The 27,999-nt window shown below is 47.8% G+C and overlaps 1 protein-coding gene and 1 pseudogene across 1 annotated transcript; one reads left to right on the forward strand and one right to left on the reverse strand.

Annotated features, from left to right (window-relative positions):
* Positions 1-11,243: 11,243 nt before the first annotated feature.
* On the reverse strand, positions 11,244-11,351 carry LOC119815994 (annotated as a pseudogene).
* Positions 11,352-20,690: 9,339 nt separating this feature from the next.
* On the forward strand, positions 20,691-27,778 carry Lrrn4 (leucine rich repeat neuronal 4). The gene is given in 9 exon segments (XM_038331365.1): positions 20,691-21,176; positions 21,179-21,298; positions 21,301-21,374; positions 22,527-22,581; positions 22,583-22,728; positions 24,588-24,725; positions 25,711-26,602; positions 26,605-26,675; positions 26,677-27,778. Coding segments are annotated over 9 exon segments (2,226 nt in total). The 3' UTR covers positions 26,921-27,778.
* The last annotated feature ends 221 nt before the right edge of the window (positions 27,779-27,999 follow it).

Genomic DNA, 27,999 nt, shown 5'->3' on the forward strand with positions numbered 1-27,999 from the left:
TGCGCGATGAGAAGTGGCCTCCATCCCAGCGGAGCTCTGGGTGTGGAGTCTGTGTCTACGATTCTGGGCGTTTTCCCTAACCAGCTTCAGCTTTGCAAATCCCAAGACAACAACAGCTTCTTGGGGGCTGCTTTTTTTGCTAGTCATCCCTGCCCTGCTATGGTCCTTGGCAGCTGCCTGAATGTCACATTCTGGTTTTCCAGCAAGAGGGAACGAGTAGGTTTTGAGTAGGTGGGACACAGCACCAGAGCGAAAGGAAGGTGTTTTCATCTGCTCATGCACAGCCTTTCTCCTTCCACATGAATCCAAACCACACAGATGGAGGAAGGGCTCTGCCTGAACTCTGCCAACCTCCTAGGCTGCACTCTCCAGGGACCTGGCTGGAGCCCAGAGCGTTTTAAGCCTCAGCTGTGGCTCTGTTTCCCAACAAAGCCACCTGGGAAGTGAGAGTTCTGCAATCCCAGGAGTCAGGAGACAGCCCTGGCTGGAGGCCACAGACCTGAGCCAGAGGAACCTGGAGGTTTCTTTCAGCCTCTCCTTAGAGATGTGTATTCATGGGCCTTCAGGCGTCCACTCAGTTTCTGAGATTCAACTTAGCTCAGAAATGCTTTAGGCATTTGGAAGTTCTGGCTCCTATCACAAAGAACTTAATTGGAAAGCTGTATGCTGACACCATTGTTAAATGAACACAGTGAGCACTGCGGTGGTTATTCCTCTGCTGTCCTGGACTCTACTGTTTGGAGCCTAGATGGGAGGCTGGGTGTAGCCCACACATCTTTAATCCCAGCACTCAGGAGGCAGAAGCAGGCAGACCTCTATGAGTCCGCGGCCAGTCAGGGCACCATAATGAGACCGTCTCCCAAACATAAGCCATTTGCATGCTAGTCTAGACAGACCTTTCAGGCCCTGGTCACAGTGACCTCATTGACTCCATGTCACCTTGATGTCGCCAATGACAGCTCTGCTTGCCTAGTTTACCCAAACCCAGGCCTTCAGGTCAATCCCTCCTTAACTTTTCATGGTTGGCTGACATTTTCATGAAATCCTCAGAGGCATTGGCTATATTCTATCCAAACTTCTCTCAGTTTTGAGTAGCGTTTCTCCTGTGGCTCCACTGCAACATCTCAAAGGAATACATTGGTGTGAGAAGGAACAGCTTGGTTCCTCCTTCCCTTCTTTTTAACATGTGGGTACAAAAGGTCAGGTCATTGTCCCCAGTGAAACTTTAAATTAATGTGCGTCCTACCACCATTTGCTGTATTATCTGTCATGGATGCTGAAATCTGTACTGTATTATTTATGTGACTTTTAAAATTGAGTTTTATATGGGTTTGAATATAGTCCAGTTGTGTCTTATCTGGCCTGCTGTCTGTTTAAAAGTGAACATTCTCTCTGCTATGGAAGAAGAATCCAGACAGGTTGAGCCTGGACGTCTGCACACCAATGTTCTGGCTCCTCCAGGCACTAGAACCTGTGCTTTCTCAACCTGTGTTTTCAGCTCTTCCCTCACTGACGGGCATTAGGTTTCCTGTCCTGTCCTTACTGTGGCCTGCATGTCCCTTTCTAGATCTTGAAAGTCCACCAGAAAACAAAGACATACATATGCAGAGAAAGGAAGAGCCAAGGCCTCCACCTTCCCTAGCTGGATGCTGAGGGCACCTCTTTATTTGCTGGATAACAGTCCCACATAGGTATAAACCTGTGCTTTAGAGGATCCTCCCATGAAATTCTCACATCAGCCCATGGGGGAGCGGGGACAGTAGAGCCTGTTTTACTGTTCTGCAGACAGAAGAAAGCTCACGGGGGTGCTACCCTGAGGTCATATGGCTGAGAAGCAGTGGAACCAGGATTCAAAGTCAAGTTGGTCAACCTTCTCCCACGCAGCTCAGCTTTGAGGCACTAGCCACCTCCCATGTGTCCCCCACTCATGGGGCCACTGTGACTCAGTGTCCACCACTCCCAGCCACCAAGTCAACATCCCCACGTCCGAGTGAAACTGGTAGGAAAGTGTCACCAGCTTCGAGAAAGTGGCTGTCTCAGAGTTAGACGGGCGGGTGGAGGTGAACCAAGGAGGTCTGAGAGACAAATAGCTCACTTAAAAAGTTTCCTTTTAAAAAAAAAATTTGAGTTTTAAATCCTAACAAGTAAGGGAATGAGTCTTTTCATTTGAAAGCTAGTCCTTGAGTCAGTGGCCTTAGAATCCAGGGTGTTTTGCAACAGTTATTTCCTGAAGCAATGTGAAAGCCATCTCGTTGGCCTGAGGATGTATCTTGGTTAGTATGCTTCATGTCTAGCGAGCGTGAAGCACAACTTCAAAGCTCACCCATATAAACCTAAACCTAAGAGTACGTGGTAACTTCTCAGACTTCTTTGCAAAGGAAACTATCTTGCTCAATGAAGAGTGGGACCCTAATAATGAAACCATCCCTAAGCTCAGAGTCACATGAAACCCAGTCTTAATGCCACCAGATTGGAAGGTATAGAACAGCCTCCAGGAGTTCCTCCAACATTTTACAATCCCATGACATGAAAAACTGGGCCCTAAGGAGGAGGCAGGGTCCTTTGTGAGGAAGCAGAGGACTTCGGAGAAAGGTCCCAAAGCCTACGGGGTATGATCCAAACAATGGGTCATCGTGAGGCCTTGGTAGCCCCCATACAAACTGTAGTGGGGAAGGCACTGTGCTGGCAGTGGGGGAGGCAGTTTGAGTGTAGTGCCTGGCTGGATCCCAAGTGTGCCATATGGCTATCAGGAGAGAGCAAGGGCACTGCTCCCAGCATCATAGCATTGTAACGGTGGGGTATTCCTGTAACTGAAGAGGGCTGGGGTCTTTACAAAAGGGACTCGATCTCTGTTGTGGCTCAATCTTCTGGCTGCCCTCAAAGAACCAGGATTGGAAGTCGGGCCAACTTCTGACAATCACAGCTACGTGTTTTGAAAAAGTCAAACCAGTGTTTCTTTTCCCAAAGATACACACTTCCAACGAGGATTTTCTCGCTGCTGTTAAAGGCTAGATGTCGAGTATTAAACCCCCAAAGATTTCAAGCTGAGGCCTTGCTCCTCAAAAGGTAGTCCTCGGCCAGCACATCTGTCAGAAACACAAGACCCAAACCAGTATGGAGTCAGCAAGGCACTAGAAGGCACAAAGAAGGAGGCTGTGCAAATGCCAACAACAACACAGCCTTCTCATCTGGGCCAGCTCGTCTGGCTATGTAATTTACATTTTAGACTAAGGAGACAGGCGGCTCTGTTGCCAGATATGCCCCAGAGCAGAAAAGATACCAGAAGGATTAGTAGCTATGCAAAGCTACATGACAGTGGATGAAACCAGCTTCTACAAAGAGTAATCTCAACAATGTAACTCGCAGGTCATCACAGAGTAATGTGGTATATCCTTCTCTGTGCTATGAATATGTTTTATGACCATTGGTTCATAAAGAAGCTGCTTTGGCCTATGGCTGGACAGAATATAGCTAGGCAGGAAATCCAAACAAACATAAAGGGAAAAAGAAGGTGGAGTCTGGGAGAAGCCAGCAGCCAAAAGGGAAGCAAGGTGTGAGGTAACCATCCATGAGCCTCGTGGTAAAATATAGAATAAAAGAAATGGGTTAATTTAAGCTGTAAAAGCCAACTAATAATAAGCCTGAGCTAATAGGCCAAACAGTTTGTAGTTAATATTAAGCCTCAGAGTGGTTATTCAGGAACTATTGGGTGGGAGAGAAACCTCCAGTTACAACAGAGAGAGATTGATTTTGAGAGAATGACAGAGAGATGCCAATGTAGTAAGGGCTGTCATTTGTGCTTCATGCCTCCCACAAGCTCTCTCCATTCATCCCCTCTCAGTCAAGGACGCATTACAAGCCCCACTGCACAAATATAGAAATGGTGTGCTGGTAAACGCTTAGAAACTCTGGTGGGGGGAATGCTGATTTGCTGATTGCTCTGATGTCAAGACTCATGCCACAGCTAATGCAACAATAGTGGACCCGTGCTTGGAAGGAGATGTGCACATCAGATGACCCAGCTAAAATAATCCAGCTCCAGTACACAATGGGATTAGAAGTCAAGCAGCTTGTCTTGGTTATAAGCTAATATAGAGGAAACTAGGCTTTGAGTCCTTGTCTTCTGAACTGAAGTGCACTCTCAACACTGCTCTTGATTTTCAGTGTGAATTCAAGGCTCCTATGCCAGGAATCCTAGGTGTATTTATTCATAATAGCATCTTTGTGGGGCAGGGAAAAGTAGAGGATAGTTCTGTTACCTGGGACTCTACTTGGTTTGGGCAACACACACACACACACAGGGGGAGGGAGGGAGAGAGAGAGAGAGAGAGAGAGAGAGAGAGAGAGAGAGAGAGAGAGAGAGCGCTTTTCTAATACTGCCCTTGGAAGCCTGTTAGCAACCTACAGCCCCAAACCTGTGTTGAGCTGCATGCACTGTCTCCTCCCCTATCGACCAGGTTCTATTCAAATATGTTCCCAGTTATGTCTGGGTACAGGAGGCAGGGTCCAGCCCAGGCTGAACTGTTTGGAGTACATGAACAATAACTATGTCCTCACGTGAACTTGTAGGGGGAAATCCCCTTTTTTATTATCTTATGCCTCAGTATAGTTGGAAGCACATGTTTATAGCGGATGCACTATGGAGGGGGCAATATGCAAATAATGCAAAGGCTTCCATAAGCCAAATCTACTCATTAAAACAGAACCGCCCACTCTATGCCCCTTAGCAACCAATGCCTTCTCCTCTTTAACTCCATAAAAGGAAGCCCCAAAAAATAGTCAGGGACCTCGAGTATTGTCACTCATCATGATTTGCTGTCAATCCAGTAGAGTCCTTTCTGCCCTGTCTTCCATTCTGTAAGATAAGATAAACTCTTTCCTCCCAAGTTGCTCATGGTCATTGTGTTGGCTAGCTTCCTGTCCACTTGACATAAGCTAGACTCATCGGAGCGGAGGGAGTCTCAATTGAGAAAATGCTTCCATAAGATCTGCTGTAGATCATTTTCTTAATCAGTGATTGATACGGAAGAAACCAGTCCATTTTAGATGGCGGCATCTCTGGGCTAGTAGTCCTGTATGCTATAAGAATGCAAGCCGGGCGGTGGTGGCGCACGCCTTTAATCCCAGCACTCGGGAGGCAGAGGCAGGCCGATCTCTGTGAGTTCGAGGCCAGCCTGGTCTACAAGAGCTAGTTCCAGGACAGGCTCTAAAAAAGCTGCAGAGAAACCCTGTCTCGAAAAACCAAAAAAAAAAAAGAATGCAGCACCCCTCCATAGCCTCTGCATCAATTCCTGCCTCAAAGTTGCTACCACCTTTGAGCTCCTGATCTGACTTCCTTCAGTGATGAACAGTTTTGTGGATGAGCCCAATAAACTCTTTCCTCTCCGCGTTGCTTTTGGTCATGGTGTCTCATCACAGCAACAACTGTAACTAAGGTTGTCACGCTCCTTATCACAGCAATAGGAACCCATAAGTCACCTGGAAACACCTAACTCAGACACTGACCACGAGTAGGTAATACTTGAGTTGATTTTTTTGCAGCATACATTGAGATGAAATTCATGAAGTCATGGAATTTCCCCCTCCAGTTACTTTATATTAGATTTCAAATGCCAAATTTTCTACTAAACAACTCATCAGATGCCAAGGGTCACACAACTCCTCAGATGCCAAGGGTCACTGCACTTGTCCAGCTTGGCACTCATTTGCAAGCCTGGCTTGTGGGTGGGCTCATGGGGGAAGGAAGGGCTACCAAACCCCAACCAGAGACCTGCAACAAACACTTGGTTGGCCCAAACCTTGCCGTTGCTTGCAAATAGTTGATGCCAAATCACACCAGAGAGCAACAACTCTCCCTCAGGGACCAAGCCCCTTTGGGGAATGATGTTGTTCTAACCTTTTCCTCCCTCTGTAACTGACTTTGGAAATCAAGGGCTCATCAGGAAGGCAAATGACCAGTGGAATGCTTGGGAAAGGGCTGCTAAATAACCCGCTCCTATAACCCATAAAAATAGAATTGCAGACACAAAATCACTGGGAGGCAGGAAATGAACAGGTGTGTGGTCAGTCAGATATGAGGCCATCTGTGAGCCATCCCCTGCCTCCTATTTATAGAGGAGAAGGGGGACTGAGGGAGATACATTTGTATTCTGGTTTTTTTTTTAAGATTTTATTTATTTATTATGTATACAACAACATTCCTTCCATGTATGCTTGCATGCCAGAAGAGGGCACCAGATCTCATTATAGGTGGCTGTGAGCCACCATGTGGTTGCTGGGAATTGAACTCAGGACCTCTGGAAGAGCAGTCAGTGCTCTTAACCTCTGAGCCATATCTCCAGCCCCTTGTATTCTGTTTTAAAGATGCTTTCGTACTGCATATCATAAAAAAAGAATCGGCACGTGTTAGTAGTAGCTTAGCCTGTGCCCACCATTAATGGTCTATGTGTTTTGAGTTACTGCCACCTCTAGCCCAGATGACTCTGGAAAAGTACAAAGTTGTCACCGCAGACATTAAATTAATTGGACTCAGCATCTTGAGAAGTGCCTGGGCCCAAACATCCACCGGAGGAAGGAAGAGGGCAAGGAATGGTGATGAGAGTTTAGACATCATAATTCTCAAAAACAAGGCTGACCTCCTGACCAGAGGGTCAAGCCTGAGCACCACAGTGATTGACTGCCTTTGTCCCTCTTTCCAATCCCTACAGATAATGTGCCTTCTGGCAGTGAGATGCAAGACAGATCTGTGCATGTTAATCCACTGTCCTCTCAGATGGCCAGCTCTCTGAACAAAATTCCACTATAAAGACTCAAGTCCTATATCTGTCACTGGCATCTGCAAGTGACAAGTAGCATGTAGTGCTGGTGTTTTTATTTCAGTGTGCACACAGGACACGGCTGGACAGATGGCTCAGTGGTGAAGGGTGCATGTTGCTCTTGCAGAGGACCCAAGTTCTGGTCCCAGCGCCTACTCAGGTACTTGTGTCTCACAACTGTTTGTAACTCCAGCTCCTGGGTAACCGGATGCCTCTCACCTCCATGGGCACCTGAGCACACGCGTACATCCTCACACACGGAGACATGCTGTGTGAAATTTTGTTTGTGTTCTGACAAATAAAGCCTGTCTGGAGATCAGAGGGCAGAGCTAGCCACTAGTTAATAGTAAAGGCCAGACAGTGGTGGCACACACCTTTAATCCTAGCACTTGGGAGGAGGAAGAGGACGATCAGGAGTTTAAGGCCACCCTGGGCTATGTGAGATTGAACCAGTCTAAAAGAGAAACAGAACTGGGTAGTGGAGGGGATCCCAGCACTTGGAATCTCAAGCCTTTGATCCCAATACTTGGGAGGCTCAAGCCTTTGAACCAAGCAAAGTGGAAGTGGAGACAGGAATATAAGGTGGGAAGAGACAGGGTATCACCTCCACTCAGTCTGAGGATTCATAGAGACAGAAGGGCTCATTCAGTCTGAGGATTCCTGGAGGTAAGAAGTAACTGTGGCTGCTCTTTGCGTCTCTCATCTTTCAGCGCGTACCTCGATATCTGACTCTGGGTTTTTATTAAGACTAAGTAGACTCGTTCTTCAGAGACACATAAAAATACATAATTAAAAAAATTTCTGAATCTTTATTTTTTAAATACCACATGACAAATATATGTCAGGACCTAATGCATCTAGCAAACAATCATTTTCAACCTGGGGCAGGTCTCGGCTATTATAATTCAACCAAATCAATTTTTCCTCTAGCAGTGCTGAAGGTGGAACCCAGGCTTTACCTGTGGAGGAAAACCATCACCAAGATGTATCCCCCAGCCTCAGCCCCCCTGCCCTTTTTCATTTTCCAACTCTTAATATTCCACCCAAGCTGGCATCAAACTCAAGATCCTCCTGCCTGAGCCTCTTGAGTGCTGGGGTAACTGATACGCAACACCATGTCTGGTCTAAATCATTTTATTTTAAAGCATACATATGGACTTTTTTCCTATCAGAAAATTTTCTCAGTTAAATCCCTGTAGTTGGTTTTTTTTTTCTCTTTGGGGCCTGCCACCCAGCACCCAAATAAATATCCAGAGATGTATTCTTGCTTATGAATGTCTGACTTGTTTCTAGCCAGCTTTTCTAAATTAAATTATCCCATTTCTCTTTGGCTACATATTGCCTATGGGTTTTTCACCTGTCTTTATTCTATATATCTTTCTTTCCTTCTTACTCTGTGGCTGTCTGTGTGGCTGGGTGCTGGCCCTGGCATCCTCCTCTCCTCCTTTCTTGTAACAGGAACGAGTGGGCCTGCTTTTCGTCCCAGCCACCCAGCTAGCTTACACCCGAAATAATTACACAGAAAATGTATCCATTTAAACACTGGTTGGCCATTAGCTCTAGCCTCCTATTGGCTAACTCTCACATCTTAATTTAACCCATTTCTAATCATCTGTCTTCACCATGAGGTCGTGGCTTACCGGGAAAGATTCAGCATGTCTGACCTGGCAGCTTCATGGCAGCTCTCTCTGACTCTGCTTTCTTCCTCCCAGAATTCAGTTCTGTCTCCCTGCCTACCTAAGTTCTGCCCTATCACCAGGCCCAAAGTTTCTTTATTAACCAATGAAAGCAACACAAATACAGAAGGATCTCCTACACCACTTTCTCATTCCTCCCTTTTCTTCTTCTCTCGAACCTAGATTTCTCCTCCTATTTTTTTCTCTGCCTGGCAGCCCTGCCTATTGCTCCCCTGCCTAGTTATTGGCTGTTCAATTTTTTATTAGACCAATCAGGTACTTTAGGCAGGCAAAGTAACACAGCTTCACAGAATTAAACACATGCAACATAAAAGAATGCGACACATCTTTGCATCATTAAACAAATGTTCCACAGCATAAACAAATGGAACACATCTTAAACTAATATGCCACAACAAATCCCTGCTTGGGGAAACTTCCTTCTTCTTCATAACCCTCCTCAGGCAGGCAAGGCTGGACTACAAATCATGACACAAGCCAGGAGTCTACATACTTGTATCCTTTTGCTCTGCCATATTCAGCTTGTATCTCCAGAGTCAAACCTTGGTCCAACAAGGCAGCTACAGCTCCAAGCACGTCACATGGCTTTAGTTGTCCTCAAGGGAGTTTGGAGTATTTGCTCTTTATTCAAAGTGACCACAAACTGAACCAGAAGTCAAGGTTATTTTACTGATAAAATGGTGAGAATGGATATTGGGAGACAAGCGACTGCCTCTCCACGGGCACATATGAGGTGCCAGGAACTGTGCTAGCTGCTCAGGTTACACAAAGTGCAGAAACAAGTGGGAGACAGACGGTAGGGCAAAGCAAGACAGTCTAATACATGTTAACACAATAAATAAAAACACACGAAACCAAGGAGAGGATAGTTTGTGACAGTGGAGTCAGGGGCCTGTCAAAGAAGTTTCTCAGGGCGAATATTTAGACCCAGCCTTAAAGGTCAACAAGAGGTTTGCCAAGTAGAAAGAGGGGTAGGAATTCAGTCAAGCTTGGCAGACATTGTCCGTGGAGAAAACTCGACAATGCTCATCTCCACGATGGCCCACAGTCAGCTTGGCGTGCAGAGATACAAGTGTGGCAGCTGATAGTGGAGCAAGGGAAGGCGGGCCACACTGGAGGGTGCAGGGGCAGGCCAGAGCTAAGCCAGCACACGGGGCAGGAGCACACTGGCAAGCCATCCCAGAGCCAAACAGACTTTGCTGCTGTGGCCCAGACTATTATCTATGAACAAAAACCATTTTCCTTTCTTCCTCCGTAACAGAACTAGGTTTTTGGCAGAGTCAACATGTCCAGCCCCGGTGGTGGATGTTTACTGCTCCATACCAACCGTGACGATCCTATTTTCCAACCTCCCATCTTGTTTTTGCAGAGAAGGGTGCACATATGACCTAGTTCTGACCAGCAAGGCTTGAGTGTGCTGTGCAGATGCCTGTGACCGGCTCCTTTCCTGATGAAAAGACAATACCACCTGTCTAAACTTTACCTTTCTCGTTCATCCTGTCTGGAATTTGGATGCAATGCTGGAAGCCCTGCAGTCACCTGCTGCCAGAGGGATGAGCAATAAACACAAAAATGAGACAAACGCTGAAACAACACACCTCTCACACAGAAAACCCCTGCGGCAACACAGAACAGCTGAAGGGAAAACAGTAGCTAGCACCTGCTTGTACGTTTGTGACGCCATTCGTTTCTGGCCAAGGGAGAGAGGCTATTTCTAGTGGCTTCGTTATACAGCCATGAATTCCTGCCATTATTAAGTAGGTTTTCTTTTTTTTATCCTCATTCATCTTTTTTTAATCCAATTTTTAAATTTATTTATTTATTATGTATACAATATTCTGTCTGTATGCTTGCAGGCCAGAAGAGGGCACCAGACCTCATTACAGATGGTTGTGAGCCACCATGATGGTTGCTGGGAATTGAACTCAGGACCTTTGGAAGAGCAGGCAATGCTCCTAACAGCTGAGCCATCTCTCCAGCCCTAAGTAGGTTTTCATGAACCTACGACTCAACACACTCCTGATTGTTTTAACACTGACCGCGTGAATTTACTTAATGAAGGAAAACAGAATCAAGCCTGAACCTAGAATTTCTTGCTTGGTGAGCTGAGTAGGTGGAAACCCAGTAAACAGCCACCAAGTGTCCCGTACACAGTCAGTGGGTCCCCAGTGTGCTGCCGGTGTGGGGATCAGAACCCACTCATGACAATCATGACGCAATGTTATAGACCCTGTGAACTTTTACGCCGGTGCTGCCCAAAACATTCTTGGAATTCCCCTTGAGAATTCTCAGCAATGTCTTATCTACTGTTAGAATGTCCTCACCATCAGCAAAATCGCATTATTCCCATGACGACCCAGTCTTTGGAAATACCCAAGACAAAGGTGAAAAATGAGATTATGATAATGGGTGATTGAAAAAGACTCTGTGTGTGTGTGTGTGAGAGAGAGAGAGAGAGAGAGAGAGAGAGAGAGAGAGAGAGAGAGAGAGAGAGAGAGAGAGAGAGAGAGAGGAGACTCCTGAAGAAAATTTCAGAGCAACAATTACAAGTACATAGTCAGCAGGATGGCTCAGTGGGTGCTTGTCACTAAGTCTGATGACCTGAGACTGATCACTAAAAGATGTCCTCTGATTTCCACATACATACTATAGTGCCCCACTTCCCACATCACAAAAATAAGTACATGTAATAAAAAAGAATTATAAGCATGGTTTTCCATCACTTGCAAAAAGACATTGCCTATAAAGTAAATTTCTAAAGACTAAGTCTTGCCTTATTTTTTTAAACTGATAAGAATGGGTACTACACTTGATCTTAGCCAAAGGGCTGAGAAGCAATGCCAGACTTATTTAAAAAGAATTTTTGTTGTGGCCACAGATGCTTAGTGGTTAAGAACATTTGACATTGTTTCAGAAGACCTGGGTTTGGTTCCTAACGCCTACATGTTGATTCACAACCATCTGTAATTCCAGTTCCAGGAGATCTGACATCCTCTTTTAACCTCCATAAACATCAGTCACACATGTATAGCTGTGGTACACACACACACACACACACACACACACACACACACACAATGCCCAGATCTGCAAAGTCCCCTGAAAACCAAAAAGGAGACCAAGTCCTGTATGTAAAAGCAAAGAGCCTTTATTTTATACAAGATTGCAAACTCGGTCTCTCTGTGGGTCCAGTGTATTGGAATAATAGGAAAGCCCCAATCTCAGTTAGAGTTGGGTTTTTATAGTAGTAAAGGTGGGGGGTGAGGGATTTCTAAGGTTCAGGATCAGGCTGACATTTGTCTAGGGCTGTCCTGGTGAATGTGAGCTGGCAGGTGATCCTATCTACAAAGGTTGGAACTTCAGGAATTTCCTTTGGATGCTCTGTTCCTGGGTGGTGCCTGAGGAATCTCAGTTTGTGGTTCTTCCTACAACCAGGTATTGCTTCAGGGTAAACTACTGAGACTCAGGCCTCCATTAAGCTTATCGATGGCTGATCCTACACTGCAGGTGATAATGGCTGGAAGTTAAGAACTTCCTTTGGGTGGTCTGTTCCTATTGAGTTTATCATGGCTGGGTCCTACAATATACAGGCAAAATTCTCATACATATGAAATGAGCAATTTTTAATGATTTCCAATTTAAAAAAATTCATGTGTGTGTATATGTCTTTGTGTCTGTGTGCCACCGGTCAATCTGATGGAATCAATTCCTCGGTTTAGGGTCCCTCTTCCCAGGTGACTCTAGTTTGTGTCGAGCTGACAAACACTCAGCAGCAACTCCTAGGATACGGGCTATGTCTCACAGGTTCTGTAAAGATTTTAGGAAGGTAATAATTAGCCATAAAGTTGCAGGATTACCAATACATTATTGGGGATTAGTAATTACGTATTTCTAATTGATGTTATTTTCAGTAATGACAGAATGCCATCCCTATTTAAATCTGCTTTAAAAAAAAAAAAATCTGGTGCCCCAGCCCTGAGTTTCCAGGCTGTGTCTTCTTCCCTTCTCAGCTCTCATCAGGTGACCTCGGCCAGTGTCATTTGGACGGTCTGTCTGTTGAACAGTGTGGTGTGGCATCATCCTGCCACTGTGTCTGCCCTCTCTTTGACTTTCTTCCCTCTTGTCTCAGTGAGAAGAGTACCCACCTCCAGCCTTCTGAGTGTCCCCTTAAGGTTTCTGGAGGGCTTCACTCCTGCAAGTTCCTATCTCCTAAGTGTGACTGGTTTTTCCCAGCTTCTTGGCTCATTCCCATCCAGCTGGTAATTGTATTCTGCCTCAGTAGGGGTATTAATCATGACTGTAAATTATTTAATAGTGTTCCCATTAAGAGGTGGGATAATACCATCTCCTAAGAGATCCCAGTGGGCTTGTGGTTGAACTGACTGCAGAACACAGCAGAAGTAACATCAGGCAACTTCCAGACGTAGATGACAACAGACCATGTGCCATGTCTAATTGGCTGAAGATTCCCCTAAGGAGCCCCAGCCAGGTGAACTGACCCAACAGAACAGACCTTCTAACCGTCCTCAGAATATAGGCAGTCACTGAGTGAAATCACCTGAGTTCTCAAGGGCAGCCCATTCAAAGCCGAATCTTACCTATGACTTCAGCCAACGCTACCTGAAGTAAACGGCCACGTAGCCAAACTCTGACCAAATTCTTCTCCAGAAAATCATGGAACAGACCACAAGGACTTGTCTAACGATATTAAGGCTTGGGGTCTGGTTAGCCAGAATTAACCATAGTATCTTCCACCTCAAATGGTTTCAAATCTGTATGTTTCCCATCTTCTTGTACATCTCATAGCAGAATTTGCCCCATTGGGGCTGGGGAATTGGTTCAGTGGTAAGAGCACTGGCTGTTCTTCCAAAGGACCTGGGTTCAATTCCTAACACTTACATTGCAGCTCACAACCACCTGTAACTCCAGTCCCAGGGGATCCAACAACCTCTTCTGGCCTTCTGTTTGCTCAGAACCTGACTGGCCACGCTTTTCTAGGTGAAAGTGTTCTCCATTCCTGAGCCAGGCTTCCCCGAGTTTTCTGCCACCTCCCTAACTGCTCCTTCCCAGCCGCTCTGACTTATTCTGCTTTCAATCCTGGCTTGACCTTTTCCTCTTCTCTTCACACACACATTCCTTGGGTGAACACAACCCATCAATTTTCCCTAAGAATCATTTATCTGCTGATGCCTCCCTCCCAAATGCAACTCCCCAGCACAAGGGAGAATTCCAGAGTTACACAGCCAATTGCCTCCTCAGCATGTCCTTTGAAGGCAGAACAGCCATTTGAAATTTAACATGGCCCAGAACGGAGCCTGCTCCTAATCTGTTTGTGTTTGTAGATCCCTGTCTAGGTCCGTCCAACTCTCCGCCAAACACCAAGTCACCTTGACACCTTCTTTTCCCCTCATTACATCAATTGGTTTCCCATGGCAACTGTAAAGAATCACACTGATTTGGTTGCTTAAAATAACAAGCAATGCTATCCACACACAAAGGAAACTGAATTTTAATACACACTCTAATGTGAGCAGGCCTTGAAAATTTGTGTTTAATGAAATAATTCAGGAACAGAGGACAAATGCATGTAATTCCATTTACATGGAGTACTTTAAATAGGCCATTGAAGGAAAAGAAAATACAGTAGAAGCTATTAGAAGCTGGGTAGAAGGGGCAGAGGGAGCTATTTAATGAATGCAGGGTTTGTTGGGATTGATGAAAGTGCTTTAGGTGTAGTGTTGGTTGGTTTTATGTCAACTTAACATAATCTAGAGTCATTTGGGAAGAGGGACTCAGGTGAGAAAATGCCTCTATAAGATTTGCCACTGGAGAGGGTGCCATGCTCTCTTTGCTAAATAAGGTAACACTTACCCCTTCTGGAAGTAAGCAATAAAACATCTCTCAGACTATTATTATTCAGCCCACTACACTCAATTCCAAGCTATTAACAACTCTTGTTCATTCTAATTGCCAAAGACTTCAGGATTATTTGTGTTCACCTTTGCTGTCATCCCTCTCGGGGCCAGCAGCAACATGTTGACCCAGGACGCTCACAACATGTTTCCGATGGACCATAACTCTACCTTTGCTCTTTCCTTCGATCACCATGGCAACCTTGGGCCTTTGAACACCTGATGCATGTCCTGTCCATCTCACTCCTGTGATAGCATCCCTGCTCACTTCTCTCTTCACTCACTATCTGCTAAGCCACAACGACCTGTGACTCGGGCACAGAAGGATCTTTCTCACCGTCCCATTGAACACAACGCTTGTGACCCTCTACATGACATAGCTCCATCTCCTCCAGGGCCTCACATTGTCCTCAGTAAGGCGGGAGCCGCTCTAACTTTAAAGTTCTTTGCTTTCTAGTGTACCCCTAGCTGTGGGGAACTCCAGAAGTCAGTCTGTCATGTAGCCTATGTCTTCATCTCACTTCCTATAACTACACACAAAAGAACGGGACACATTTGTGCCTGGCTCCTCGATTTGGTCTGAATCTTTTCCATGATGGATTTGTTTTTAAGTGGTGTGTTTTTCCCTCCCAAGCCTCCCACAGATCCCTGTGTTGAAGTCTCACAGACACCGTGTAGTTAAGCCTGGCTTTCAACTGCCACTCTCCTATTCCTTAAGACCACTATCCTCACTGGCAGGTCGTCAGTGAGCTCTTGAAGCCTTTGTGCTACATACCATTCCATGAGAGCAGGCCCTTTCCCGGAGACTTGACGACCTGGTACAACGTCCTCCCACACTCACCCTCCCGTCCCAACAGCTTATCTCAGGTGTCAGAGAAGAATGAAGCTTTGCTCTTGGACATTCCAACTCCAGCAACTTGAGGGGAAGTCCGCAACAGAGTCAGCTGACATCCGGAAAGCCAGGCTGACCCATGGGTTGAGCAGTCGCCTGGCCAGTCCCTATCAGCCAGGCTGCCAGACCTGTGAACACCACCAGACAAGACCCCCTCAGGAGATCTCTGGGGCAACCTGTCTGAGGTATATATTCGGACACTCCTGGGAATGGGACAGAACTGCACAGGTCAAAACCCCAGAGCTCCCCCCCCCCTTGCTTGGCATTCACGAGGTGTGTGACTGAGCCGTCTGTGCAGGTCAGGTTATCACTGTGAGCAAATGGCCTGGAAGGATTTATGAGAGTGAGATCACCCTTTTCTTTACTAACCAGAAACTCACGCTTCTGTGACCTCAGCCACACCTTTGTCCTCTCTGGAACTCAGTTTTCTACCTCCAAAATGGGCAGGGTCGGGGGAGGGCCAGACAAATGGGCAAGACCTCTCTCAAAGCAATGATCTTTGACCCTGACTTTTACACACCACCAGAGAAAAAGTATAATTGCTGGTTGTTTGTTTCCCCAGGGCCCATGTGTTCTAACCCTCTAATCACGTGATCTTCCAGGAGAAATTCCCCCACCCTGAACCCCTAGAATGTGTTGGGAACCTGGATTTGCAAAATCCTTGATTTAAGTTTCGTTAAAAATATTTGTTCTATGTGTGTGCCTGTGTGTGTATGTGTGTACGTGTGTGTGCCTAAGTGTATGTATGTGTGTACGTGTGTGTGCCTAAGTGTATGTATGTGCATCCTTTGCATGCAGGAACCCAGAAAGGTCAGAAGAAGGCAACAGATCCTTGGAAGTGGAGATATGGTCTTGAGGCATCATACAGTTGTGAAGAGCCAAACCCAGGTCCTCTGCAAGAACAGTACGTGCTCCTAACCACTGAGCAAGCTCTCCAACCCCATGGTGATTCAATTTCTATTTCTGCTTCAGTTTCCCTCCCTCAGTCTCTACCTCTCTTTAGCAATCTCAACACAGGGACCCACTATGATCCCGGCATGCCTTTGCCTGTTCATTCGTCAAGCATTTTCCCCAGGTGCCAGATTCTGCCCTGCACTCTGGAGCTGCCAACGTGACTAGTTCTCAGGACATTCAGTCTTACAGATAGAGGTACTCTATCAGTCATCTGTGGCATGCAGGCTGTACCACCTGGGAATGAGCACCCAGGAAGGGAATTTAATACAACTTAGAGCAAGGAGCTAGAGTAATGCTCTTGGCACTCACCCATAGCAAGTAGGGCTCCTTGGAGTGACTCCATCCATGCTCAGGGAAAGCCAGGTATGGCTGGGAGCTGCAGCAGCAGTCAGACCCTGGGGCCAGCAGGATACAGAAGGTGGGAATGAATGCTGTACCTCCTCAACAGTGATAGACACAATCCGCCGAGAGCTGCACAACTAAGCCTCCAGTTCTCTCCACAGAGGCAGCCCGTTACCGTCAGACTCTCTCTGCTTCCTCAGATCGTCTCCCAAATAAGTTCCCTGTACCCGAGTCCCGAGTTAAAGGCCTCCTGAGGGAAACTCCAGGTATAGAGAAGGTTGTTAAGAGACTGAGTCGGCCAAAGGAGAGACACCCCAGTAGGGGGAATAGTTTCAGGAGGTTGCCATGTCGGGGGAAGGATGTGGTAGGGATTTGAAAATCATGGACTTCTTTTGTCCCAAGACTTTGTCACAGAGTTCTAAGCATCCTTTCTGGTAGAGTAAAACATTCATGCCATCTTTTCCTATGACTTCAAAATGCTAGGAGAGGAGAAAGGACTGCCAAAGGGTCTTCAGTATTCTGAGAGATGCCCATGGGTTCCATGGTATAGTCACCTTCAAGCCTACAATGCTCCAGTCAAGTTCATTGACAAAGAAAATTTTCAACATGGTTTAGCATCTTAAGTGATAGGATTAGCTAAATGAAAGGTTATCTTTAAAGGAATATAACAGCTGGGTGGTGTAGAGCACACCTTTAATCCCAGCACTCAGGAGACAGAGGCAGGCAGATCTCTGTGAGTTCGAGGCCAGTCTTGTCTACAGAGCTAGTTCCAGGACAGCTAGAAGTGTTACACAGAGAAACCCTGTCTCAAAACAAACAAAACAAAAAAGAAAGAAAAAAAGAAAAGAAAAGAAAGAGAAAGAAAGAAAAAGGAATATAGCAACAGCATCAAATACCAGATCAGCTGAATATCTAAATAGTGATACATACATACCTCGGGAACTGCGGTTTCGTTATCATGGGATAGTAGTCAGCACCGTGAGAAGATTCAGTGGGAGAACACTTGTGGACCTGGGTCTAGCAATGGGAAGTACCTAGTGAGAAGATTGAGTGGGAGAACGCTTGTGGACCTGGGTCGAGCGATGGAAGTACCTAGTGAGAAGAGTCAGTGGAAGAACGCTTGTGGACCTGGGTCTAGAGCGATGGGAAGTACTTAGTGAGAAGAGTCAGTAGGAGAACGCTTTGTGGACCTGGGTCTAGCGATGGGAAGTACCTAGTGAGAAGTGGTAGACGGTGACAAGAGGTAGAAAGCACTATACAAGGGCAAGGCTAGGGCAATCCATAAAAATCCTAAACAAACCCGTACAGGGACTGACATCCCCGGCACAGAGACCCAGTTGGATGGATAGCACCAGGATCTACTGCTGAAGCACAGAGCCGCCCAGAGGACCCCACTTAAACAGCAAATCATGCCTAGGCAGGCCAGCTCTGGCCAGCTGACCCAGCAGGCAGCAAGCAACACAGCAGGTTAAGAGGGCCATCGGGTTAGGTTGGTTAAGAGGGTCTGGGTCCAAGCTCCAGGAAGCACATGGTAATGATCCCAGGGCCAGGGGCTCCCCGCCCCACTAGTGCACAGGGGAGGTCCCCAACATGGTTTCTCAACATATTTTATAGTCCTTCCAGGTCAATAAATGCCCTATCCTCCTTGTGGTCTGCTTGAACTTACGTTTAAGTGGGTTCTCCTCCTTCTTATCTGGTGTCTCCAACTGAATTCATAACTCCCCTGCTGTCTTCAAGGAGCTCATGGCTGACCAGGGTGGACAGAAGCATGTTAGATTTTTGAGGCTTTGATTCTTGGGTATGCAACTCTGTTCAAGTTAAAGGTTAAGGATTTCAGGGCTGGGTCCCAGGAGTCCAACCTCCTCTCACTTCTCTTTCCCATCTTTCCCTCTGCTTCCACTTCTCCCTCCCACCGTGTAATTCTCCCATCACCAGGGCCAGGACCCAGACTCTTGGACAGTTCCCCAGAAGCAGACCTCCCAGGACCTGCCTTAGGCAGAGGAGGAATGCTTCAAATCAGCAAGGCCTCAGCTGGCCCTATACTACAACACACCTCTTTGAGGCATTGCTTGAAGACGACCTTCAAAGGAAACCGCAGGGACTAGCAATCCATCGGACCAGTTTGTGAGGTGCCTTGGGACTGCTCAGAGCTGCCCAGATAAGCAGTGACAGGAGAAAAAAACAGGAAGCTCTGGTCCCAGGGTCTGCAGACAGAGAATTGGGGCTAACAGCCCAGCCTGCTCTCACCCACTTCCTGATAGGCCCTGAGAGATCAGGGAAGGGGTGCAGGAGCTCGATGGGGAGACAGCACTGTCTGCTCCAAACAGGTGCCCCCCAAACAAGCTGTGTCACCTTGTCCTCTGAGGGCACCTGCAGGTTTTGACAAGTGTGGATTCAGCATGGGCAGGAATGTCCTTTCTGCATTTCGGGGGCTCTGTATTTATCGTCAACAGTCTCAGGATCAAACACGGTTGTCAGTGAACTGGGTCTCAGAGCAATCACTGGGCTTGCTGGCTTTTTGCACACGGCTTGAGCTAGGTACAGCTTGAAGATTCCTCTGCAGGGCTGTGGTCACTTCTCTGTGAGTCTCTGCAAGCCACTCTGGGAAACTACCGCTGGCTGAGGAAAGACAGCTTCTTTCTCTCCCAGCTCACCATTCAGTCTCCAACCATCCTGGGGGTGGGGGTTGAAGGGTGGTAGGAATCACCTGGAAGAGATTATAAGATTCCTGGGAGGAGACAGTGCTGCCTCGCTGGGCACCAGCCCTTGCTGCTGGCTCCTTTTCTCAAGCTTGGAAAGAGTGAAGTAAGTAAGACAGGGGCGGGAAGGATGGAGGATGGGAGGACTGTAGGTGGGGGGGGGGGCTGGTCTGTGGAGGGAAAAGCCTGAGGTGGGAAGAAGTGGGCTAAAAACAAGAAAAGTCTTGGTGGAGAAGGAGGGGCTTTGGGGCTGGAATATCTCAGGCTCCTCCTGGATGGAGCTGGAGGAGGAGCAGCAGGGAACCAGACGTTTTCCCTCTGACATTCAGAGTCACAGTCAGAAGGCACTGGTTCCTGCAAAATTCAAAAGTTGAGGATCGTGAAGGGGTACCCCATACCACAGGGACAGCTTCCGGGTAAGTAAGACATACTGCAGGCATCCGCTGCTGGCCTCACGTCTCAGCAATTTTCTCATCACTTCAAATTCCTACCAACAGGAAGGCCTCTTTCCCTTGGAGCCTTGATAGTGACTCAGAGATGGGTGTTCAGCGGGAAGCCATGGCAGGAATCTGCAGTAACATGGGCTATCAGGCAGTGACTTTTTGCCCAGGGCCAGCTTAAAAGCCACTTTGCCATTCCCAAGTCAGCCCATAGCCACCAGAGCTGCTTCGGGCTACGGTGGCCATGGAAAGCACAGGTAGCAGGACCAGGAAACATTTGATTCAAGGGTCCAAGCCTTGTAACTGTCTAGGACTCCTGTCTTCTTCTGCAGGCAGCCCTGAGCTCCCTCCCAAGAGAGGAACCCCAGAACTCACTTTGGGCAAAGTAGGAAGTAGCTGGGCACTTCTAATGAGAAAAATTGGCCCAGTCTAGATATGACTAAATCTGTCTTGACTCCCATTTAATCTCGGCTGAAGTTTAACCCAGGGGCATTCACAATTAGGGTGCATCTGCTTAACCTGGGGTTTTACAGAGGAAAAGAGAGCAAACAGCCTTCTCTAAAAAATTCATTCGAAGAGCTAAAAAAATTCATAGAAGAGGGACAAGGAAGCATGGGGGATCCTGGAAAAGTCAGGGCAGGCATTGGAAAGGCCTTGCAGGGCAAGCAAGTGTGCATGGGTCCTGCACCAGAGATGGAGGGAAAAGCTGGTTCCACCTGCTTCCCTGACAAGTACAGTGTTGGGGTGAAGAGGGGGAGGGGAGGGTCTCTCTCTCTCTCTCTCTCTCTCTCATCTCTCTCTCCTCTCTCTCTCCTCTCTCTCTCTCTCTCTCTCACACACACACAAGAACAACACCCACCACACACACACACCACTCTACAGGAACATCCAGGGACACACTTAGGCCTTCCGTTCGGTGCGGGGGCTTTCTCTGAAGTCATGGGCGGTCTTTCCCTAGAGACTCGACTGCAGTGGAACGCTGTTGCTGCTGCTGATGGTGCGGAGCCAGAGCCTGGCGGGGACTTTCCCAGTAGAAACGATCCCCCTCTTCCGACTCACTCATCTGTGGACCCTGGGACAACCACAAACAGCCACACCACTGACTCGCCCTGCCAGGGGCTCCCCTCCGCGGGAGCCACGAGCCTGACCCTGGCAAACCGGAGCTTGGAGCGCTTGCCCGGCTGCCTGCCACACACGCTGCGCAGCCTCGACGGCAGTCACAACCTGCTGCGAGCCTTCGGCGGGCCTGAGTTCAGTCGCCTGCCCGAGCTGCGCGTGCTCACCCTGAACCATAACCCGCATTTTCCACGCTGCACTGGGGCCACGGCATGCCGGCCGGGCTCAGTCGAGCTCGACCTCAGCCACAACCTACTGGCCGCGCTGCCCCCCTGCGCCGGGCTCCCGGTGAGCAACCTGCGCTCCGCTGATGCTGGCCGGGGAACCCACTGCGGGGCGTTTACAGGTCACGGACCTTCGCATGCTTCCCGGAGCTGCGGCTGCTCAACCTCTCCTGCAGCGAGCTGGGGCACATTGCCCACCAGGCATTTCGCCCGGGAGGACTGCGGGGCCCCTGGCGGCGCTGGAGGTCTTGGACCTGAGCGGCACGCGCCTCGAGCGAGGTGAGTGCGTTGTGAAGACTACGTAGGCGCCTCTAGGGGAATGGGGACAGCTGGAAGTCAGGGCTGCATTCCTCCAGAGGTGGCCCCAGAAACCAACCGTGTGACCCCGAAGTGCCACACAGTCTCAGAACTGTTGAAAATCTCCTGGTTACATATGAAGAAACTAAGGCACAGAATGGCGGAATGACTTGGCCAAAGGTCTCACAGGGTCTAGCGGCTAATGTCCCTAAATCCAAACCCAGCATTCCGACCAGCAGATCTCGACGCCATAGCCACTATTTCCATCCAGCTGGATGGAAGCTGTGGGATGGTGAGGTGGCATTGGAGCTCATGAACATATATATGAGCTTTGCCCCAAGCGTGCCAAAGAGAAATCCACTGATTTTTTTTCCCCTCAATTGTTTCTAAGGTGTGTGTTGTGGGATTGGCTTCCAACGGGGGGTGTAAGGAGGGAGGTGCCTTAGAGTCACAGGCATGCTTTCTTTGATTGTTCTTTGAAAACACTTACTGTGCTGGGCGGTGGTGGCGCACACCTTTAATCCCAGCCCTCAGGAGGCAGAGGCAGGCAGACCTCGGTGAGTTCGACGGCCAGCCTGGTCCTATACAAGAGCTAGTTCCCGGACAGGCATCAAAGCTACAGAGAAACCCTGTCTTGAAACAACACAACAACAAAAGACCCAAACACTTTACGTGTCTATAACCCCTTGTTCACCCACAGTGGTGTGAGGAAGGGTGGCAAGGGGCTAGAGAAACAAGAAAATTCAAAAAAGGGACTATTCTACATATATTGGGAGACAACAAAATTGAGTTCCTGGGGGTCTCCTCCAGCCATGTGCTCCTCTCCTTTCTTATGTTCCTCGAAGGGCTCTCCACTCTTAGGAGGCATGAGAGCTAAGTCTAGCTGTTTGTGTGTGGAGTTTAACCTGAGGCTGTGACAGCACCAGGCTTGGAGATGATGTCCCAGGTACCTGCTTACAGCTTGTGTCAGCCATGCTTCTCTATGTTTTTGGCTGACTTGTAAGAAAGGATTAGGCCTAGCTGAGAAAGGGCCTTTCCAGTGTTAGTTATACCTGTGGCCTTCTCCTGTCACTCATGTTTTTGTCCCCTGGGGTTTTGGCGCCTTGCGTAAGGATAATTCCCTTGATTTCAGTTTGAGTCTGGGTGGATTCAGAGACCTGCCACAGCTCAAGTCCCTCTACCTGAGAAAGATGGCCCAGGCTGAAGACACTAGAGGGAGACATTTTCAAGAAGACTCCCAACCTGCAACACCTGGATTGTCAAGAATCCCCAGCGCTTACTTCTGTCAACACAGAGATCTTTCAAGACACACCTTGTCTACAAGTCCTTCTGTTGCAGAAGTAAGTGATTCTAAGCCCAACTCAGTCGTAGGACTGATTTTGCCCCTTATACTGCATTGAATTTTATATGACATACCAGTCTTTACTGTTTCTGTCACCCGCGCTTTTCCAAATCCCCTCTGGGCTTCTGTTCTCCCCCATTTTCCTTCCCGTGGTATTTTAAGCAGGCGTTTCCCCAGCATAATAACCAGCAGTGAGGACACGAGGATGTTGGGTCTTCTCTCCACTGGAAGACCCTCCGTTGCCCCAGCGATGCCATTTCAGTCCATCCCAGGGTATGAGTGGGGCTGGGAGAGAAGGAGGCAGAGTAGGAAGGTTTACCATGCCGTAGGATCTGGGCTTGGCCCTCTTCTTCTAGTAGCAGCCAATGGCTTGACTTCTCAGAGTAGCAGAACACTTAAGATGACCCCAGGCCACCTCTAGGCAGTGGGGCCCACATCTGGGACTTGTCATTTGTCCTAGAAGCATCCTCTTTTCTCCCTTTTGGTAGAGATAGGGTTAGAGGAGCTTCCACAGTGGTGTCCAGTCTCTTCTCCCCTCTTTGACCAAGTTTACAGATGGACAGTGAGCCAGTAACCCCCTTGTCATCCCTTGTCTTGAACAGGGTGTAGAACAAGTCTCTTGGGATCTGAGCACCTCAGCCAGCTCCTGTCTCGGTGCTTTTATGGTTTCTGTTGACCCTAAGCCTAAAACAGCCCTGTTGGCAATATCTAGTTATTTAACAGTCTGTTCTGTATCATTGGCCATTGGTACAAAGATTAAAAGTAGCAGCATTGCACCTTAGTTCTACATGAGGGTCTGTGTTCCCTGACCCACCTGGCTGGCACTTTCCAGGAAGAACGAAGACCTGCATGAAGATGGTGTTTTAGAGGGTGCTACAAGGGCTTTGCCAATTCATGGAAAAGGTGGTGCTGTGGCTAGCAATTCCAGGGTAGCCTAAGAGTGTGTCCGTTTAGTTCTCTTTTGCCCAGTGCAGGTGCCAAAGATGGAATGCTTTTCCTTAAGAGTGAACACTTGTCCTTCATTAAATAACCAGACACTATGCACACTTGGTGTGGAGGGAAAACATTTTGTGGCTATGACATCTTTGAGCTTGATAAAAATACACAATTCAACTAAAAAGAATGAAAACACTGGAAATGATAAAGCAATACATAAATATAACAATGGTCCTCCCTTGGGGATTTTCACATGGGAAAAGCAAATGGGAGCTCTTAAATTCATTTCTGGAGTATAGGAGGTGTCTATAGAATTGGTGAAGGGGTCTATAGAATAGAATGGGGATAGAGAGGTGGCTTAGGGAGAAAGGTGCTTGCTATGCGAGCATAAAGACCCGAGTTCCAATCTCTAGTGCTCCAGACATGGCGGTGCACATCTGTAACAGCAGCAGACCGGGATGCAGAGACAGGTGTCCCCCACAATGTGCTGGCCAGCCTCAGCCAAATAGCAAGCTTCAGGTTCAGTGCAGAGACTGTGCCTCAAAAAATAAGGTGGACAGCAATTGAGGATGACATTCTGACAATCTCTGACATCCACAGGCACATCCATGGATACACATTTAATTATTTTATTTTACATGTATGCTTGCTTTGCCTGTATATGTCTGTGTACCGTGTGTACAGTGCCCATGGAAGCCAGATGTGAGTTATAGCTTGTTGTGATGCCACCATGTGGGGTGCTGAGAACTGAAACCCAGATCCCGTAGAAGAGCAGCCAGTGCTCTTAACCCCTGGTCATCTCTCCAGCTCTTGTGGGAACATTGTGAACCTAATTGTTCAAATTGAACCTAAAGCATGGACTTAACTGGGTGGTGTGTGTGTGGTGTGTGTGTGTGTGTGTGTGTGTGTGTGTCATTTCAGCTGCAACTTGAGTTCCTTTGGTCCTTGGATTGTGAATTCCTCCCAGATCTTATCTGTTGGCCTCTTTGGCAACCCTCTCACTTGCAGCTGTGAACTGGCTTGGCTTCTCGAGGATGCAAACAAGACAGCCTTATACAGGTAACACATTTACCAAACCGATGGTTGTGAGGTGAGCTCAGCCTTCCAGAGCTGGAGTTGTCCCAGCTCATGTCTTACCCATACAACCACATGGGCATTCACCCCAGTGTAGTCAGACAGGGGAGATGAGGGCTCTACTCCTATTCCGGCCAGCCAAAAAAAGCAAAGAACATGGAAAAAAATGACTTGGGAGTTTTTAAATGGATGAAGTCGCCAGATGGTGCTCCCAGTTCCACTCATATTCATTGGCCAACAGTTAGTGGACAGGGCACAGCTAACTGCAAAGGAGGCTGGGAAATGTAGTCTGCATGCCCTGTAGGGAAAGGAAAACCAGCTGTACCATTTCTCCCTTTTACAGACAAAGGAATGGAGCCCAAAGCAAGTGAGGTACTTGATAAATTCATGTGGCTATTGAAGGAGGCGGTATCAGTCTTCATCTACATCTGGGCTCTTACCCGCTAGGTCCCTTGACCCCTCCTCCCCAAGATGGCCTAGCTTTCTGCTTTGGCCATTCAGCCTAAGCCCAGTATGCTTACAGAGCTTTCTCAAGGGCAGGAAATTCTAATGGTATCTCTTGGCTTAGAAAAGCTTTTTTTTCTAAGATGCACCAAATCCCTTGACAATCAGGGTTGCCCTATGTCGGTAAAAATGATGTTGTGAGCACATGCTGAGTCTGGCTTATTCCACTTCTTACTATAGGTATGACTGTCACACTCTGTGGGGATGACAGTTCCTACTGCACAGTGCTTCCCAGATTTATGCTCTGCCATTGGCTAGCTATGGTGTCTTGGGCAGTTAGCACCTCCCTCCAGTTTCCTTCTCTGCCCAGAAGAAGGGGTGACAGAAACTTCCTTCAAAGGTTTCCTGGGTCAATAAAATGTTACTAGGTGATGCCTGGTAGATACGTGTCGGCAAAGGAGATCCCCACATTGAGGGGTTAAGACCCCGAAACCAAGTATCTCCTAATGATTAATTTTCCCTCCAGGGCACTAGATACCATGTGTAAGCCGGCTCCAGGATCCGAGGGCCCCTTCTCTGGCCCTCTCTCCCTCTCCCAGCTGTCTACGGTGTGCAGGTCAGACCAAAGCACCACCCTCCTGGCTTTGAACCCGCCCCACTTTGATCATCCAGTTTCTACACCACGGACACAGGGGCCTTCCACTGGACAGAGCACGGCCCTGTCTGCTCAGCCTGGAGGAAGCCAACAAAATATCACTAAGGTCTCTTCCCACACTGTGGCTTCTCTTACACAAGGGTCACGGATGCATAGCGATACTTCAGAGGAAGCTACCCAGGCCACTGCTGATGCTGTTCACAGCCCCTCCAGGGCTCTGCCTGGTGCTGCCAGCACCGGGGCAGAACAGATAGCCACACGTATCCCTGAGCCCAGTATCTCACCTGCCTCCACCACACTGCCCGGCAAACACCTCGGACCCTGGCCTACTTCACCAAACCCCAGGAGCGTCTCTCAGACCAACCAGAGGACACAAGCCACCACCAGGGTTCTCCGCACACGTCCTCCACAGGACGAGATTCCAGTCTTGCTGTTAGATGACGACAGTGAGGAAGAGGAGGGGACTCAGCATCAGGTGGCAGCCCCTCACCAGGATGTATCTTGCGATTACCACCCCTGCAAGCATCTGCAGACCCCATGTGCAGAGTTGCAGAGGCACTTCAGATGCCGCTGCCCTGGCCTCAGCGGGGAAGACAGCATCCCAGACCCTCCCAAGCTGCAGGGGGTTTCAGAGATGACTGACACATCGATGCTCGTCCACTGGTGTGCCCCCAACTCAGTGGTGCACTGGTACCAGATCAGCTACTTGGCAGAAGGAGGATCTGGGAACCAGTCAGTAGCAGACATCTACGCTACAGCCAGGACAACACCCCTTTGTACAAGCTATCACCAAGCACCGACCTACCATTTTGCGTACAGGCAGCCAACAGGGCTGCCTGAGCCAGCCACAGACTTCAGCTGGAAGAGGTCATGTGCTACCACCTTCACAACCAAGCCCAGCTCTGTGGTCATCTTCTGGGCACTGTGTACTCCACCTCCAGCGGCCCTGTTACTGGTTAGCACCCTCGTGCTGTCTGTGTGTCTCTGGAGACAGCGCTGGAGGCCACACAGGCAGTTCTGTGACACTGACCTGGTGGCCTTCAAAAACCCGGCCAGGGCTGAGGAAGTAACTCAGTGGTAGTGACTTACCCATGCGCAAGGTCTTGGGTTTATCCCCAACATCAAAATCAGACACATTTGAGGCCTTGGATTAATCTCTAGCAGCCAAATGAAACAACAGACCAGCCTCTGACCACCTGCTGAGGCTCCAGACCTGCAATTATCCCAGCTTCTTTTTTCCAATCAAACATCTGCATGCAGAAATTATGATCTAATGCCTAAAACAACCACAAGTTCTACATTCCCCAAAGCCTAGACGTGGTCTTTCTGTGCAGCCCATACTGGTCTCAAACTCAGGACCCTTCTGCCTCTCTCTCCAAATGCTGGGGTTACAAGAGTTTGGAGAGGAAGCAAAATTGAACCCACAAACAGTGCTTATTTCTATTGTAATAAAAAATTGTTTGAATCCATCTCTGTCTCCAGAACAGGTTGCAGCACCAAAACATCATTTGCAGAAATAGCAAGCGATCCTAGCTGGACCCGAATATGAAACACGCTATATACTTGGGAGTGACTAAGTTATTCAAGCATGTTTTCAACATGCTAACATATAGCCCTAGTTTCACCAAATATATGCCCAAGAGAATTGGAGTAGGCATTTGAAAGATCTTCCCTAGATCCTGCTTTAAAGCTACAAGAGTCAAACATGTGAATGAGTATTGTCCTAAGTAATTAAACGGCCCCAGTTGTTCTTAGCCTACACTTAAGGATGAGTCTATCCTATGCAGACACTGAGGTAAGTTTGTCAATCAGCATACACAAATGAATACCCTAGTATTCTCATTCAAATACAGCTCTAGTATATTTTTAAAGATGAACGAATGCTGGCCAATAGTGGCGCACACCTTTAATCCCAGCACTTGGGAGGCAGAGGCAGTTGGGTCTCTTTGAGTTCAAGACTGACGTCATCTACAGAGCTAGTTCTAGGACAGCCAAGCCTACACAAAGAAACCCTGTCTTAAAAGAAAAGAAAAGAAAAAAGACAATGTATTTTTTTAACAATTCGGTATAAAAAAATCGTGAGGACGTTTGAACTATTTTGTAAAAGAAGATATGGAAAAAGTGTTGAACAGAGCTAGAGCAAAACCCCTCATACAAAGG

Source organism: Arvicola amphibius, chromosome 5 (genome assembly GCF_903992535.2).
Source record: "Arvicola amphibius chromosome 5, mArvAmp1.2, whole genome shotgun sequence".
Taxonomy (NCBI): domain Eukaryota; kingdom Metazoa; phylum Chordata; class Mammalia; order Rodentia; family Cricetidae; genus Arvicola; species Arvicola amphibius.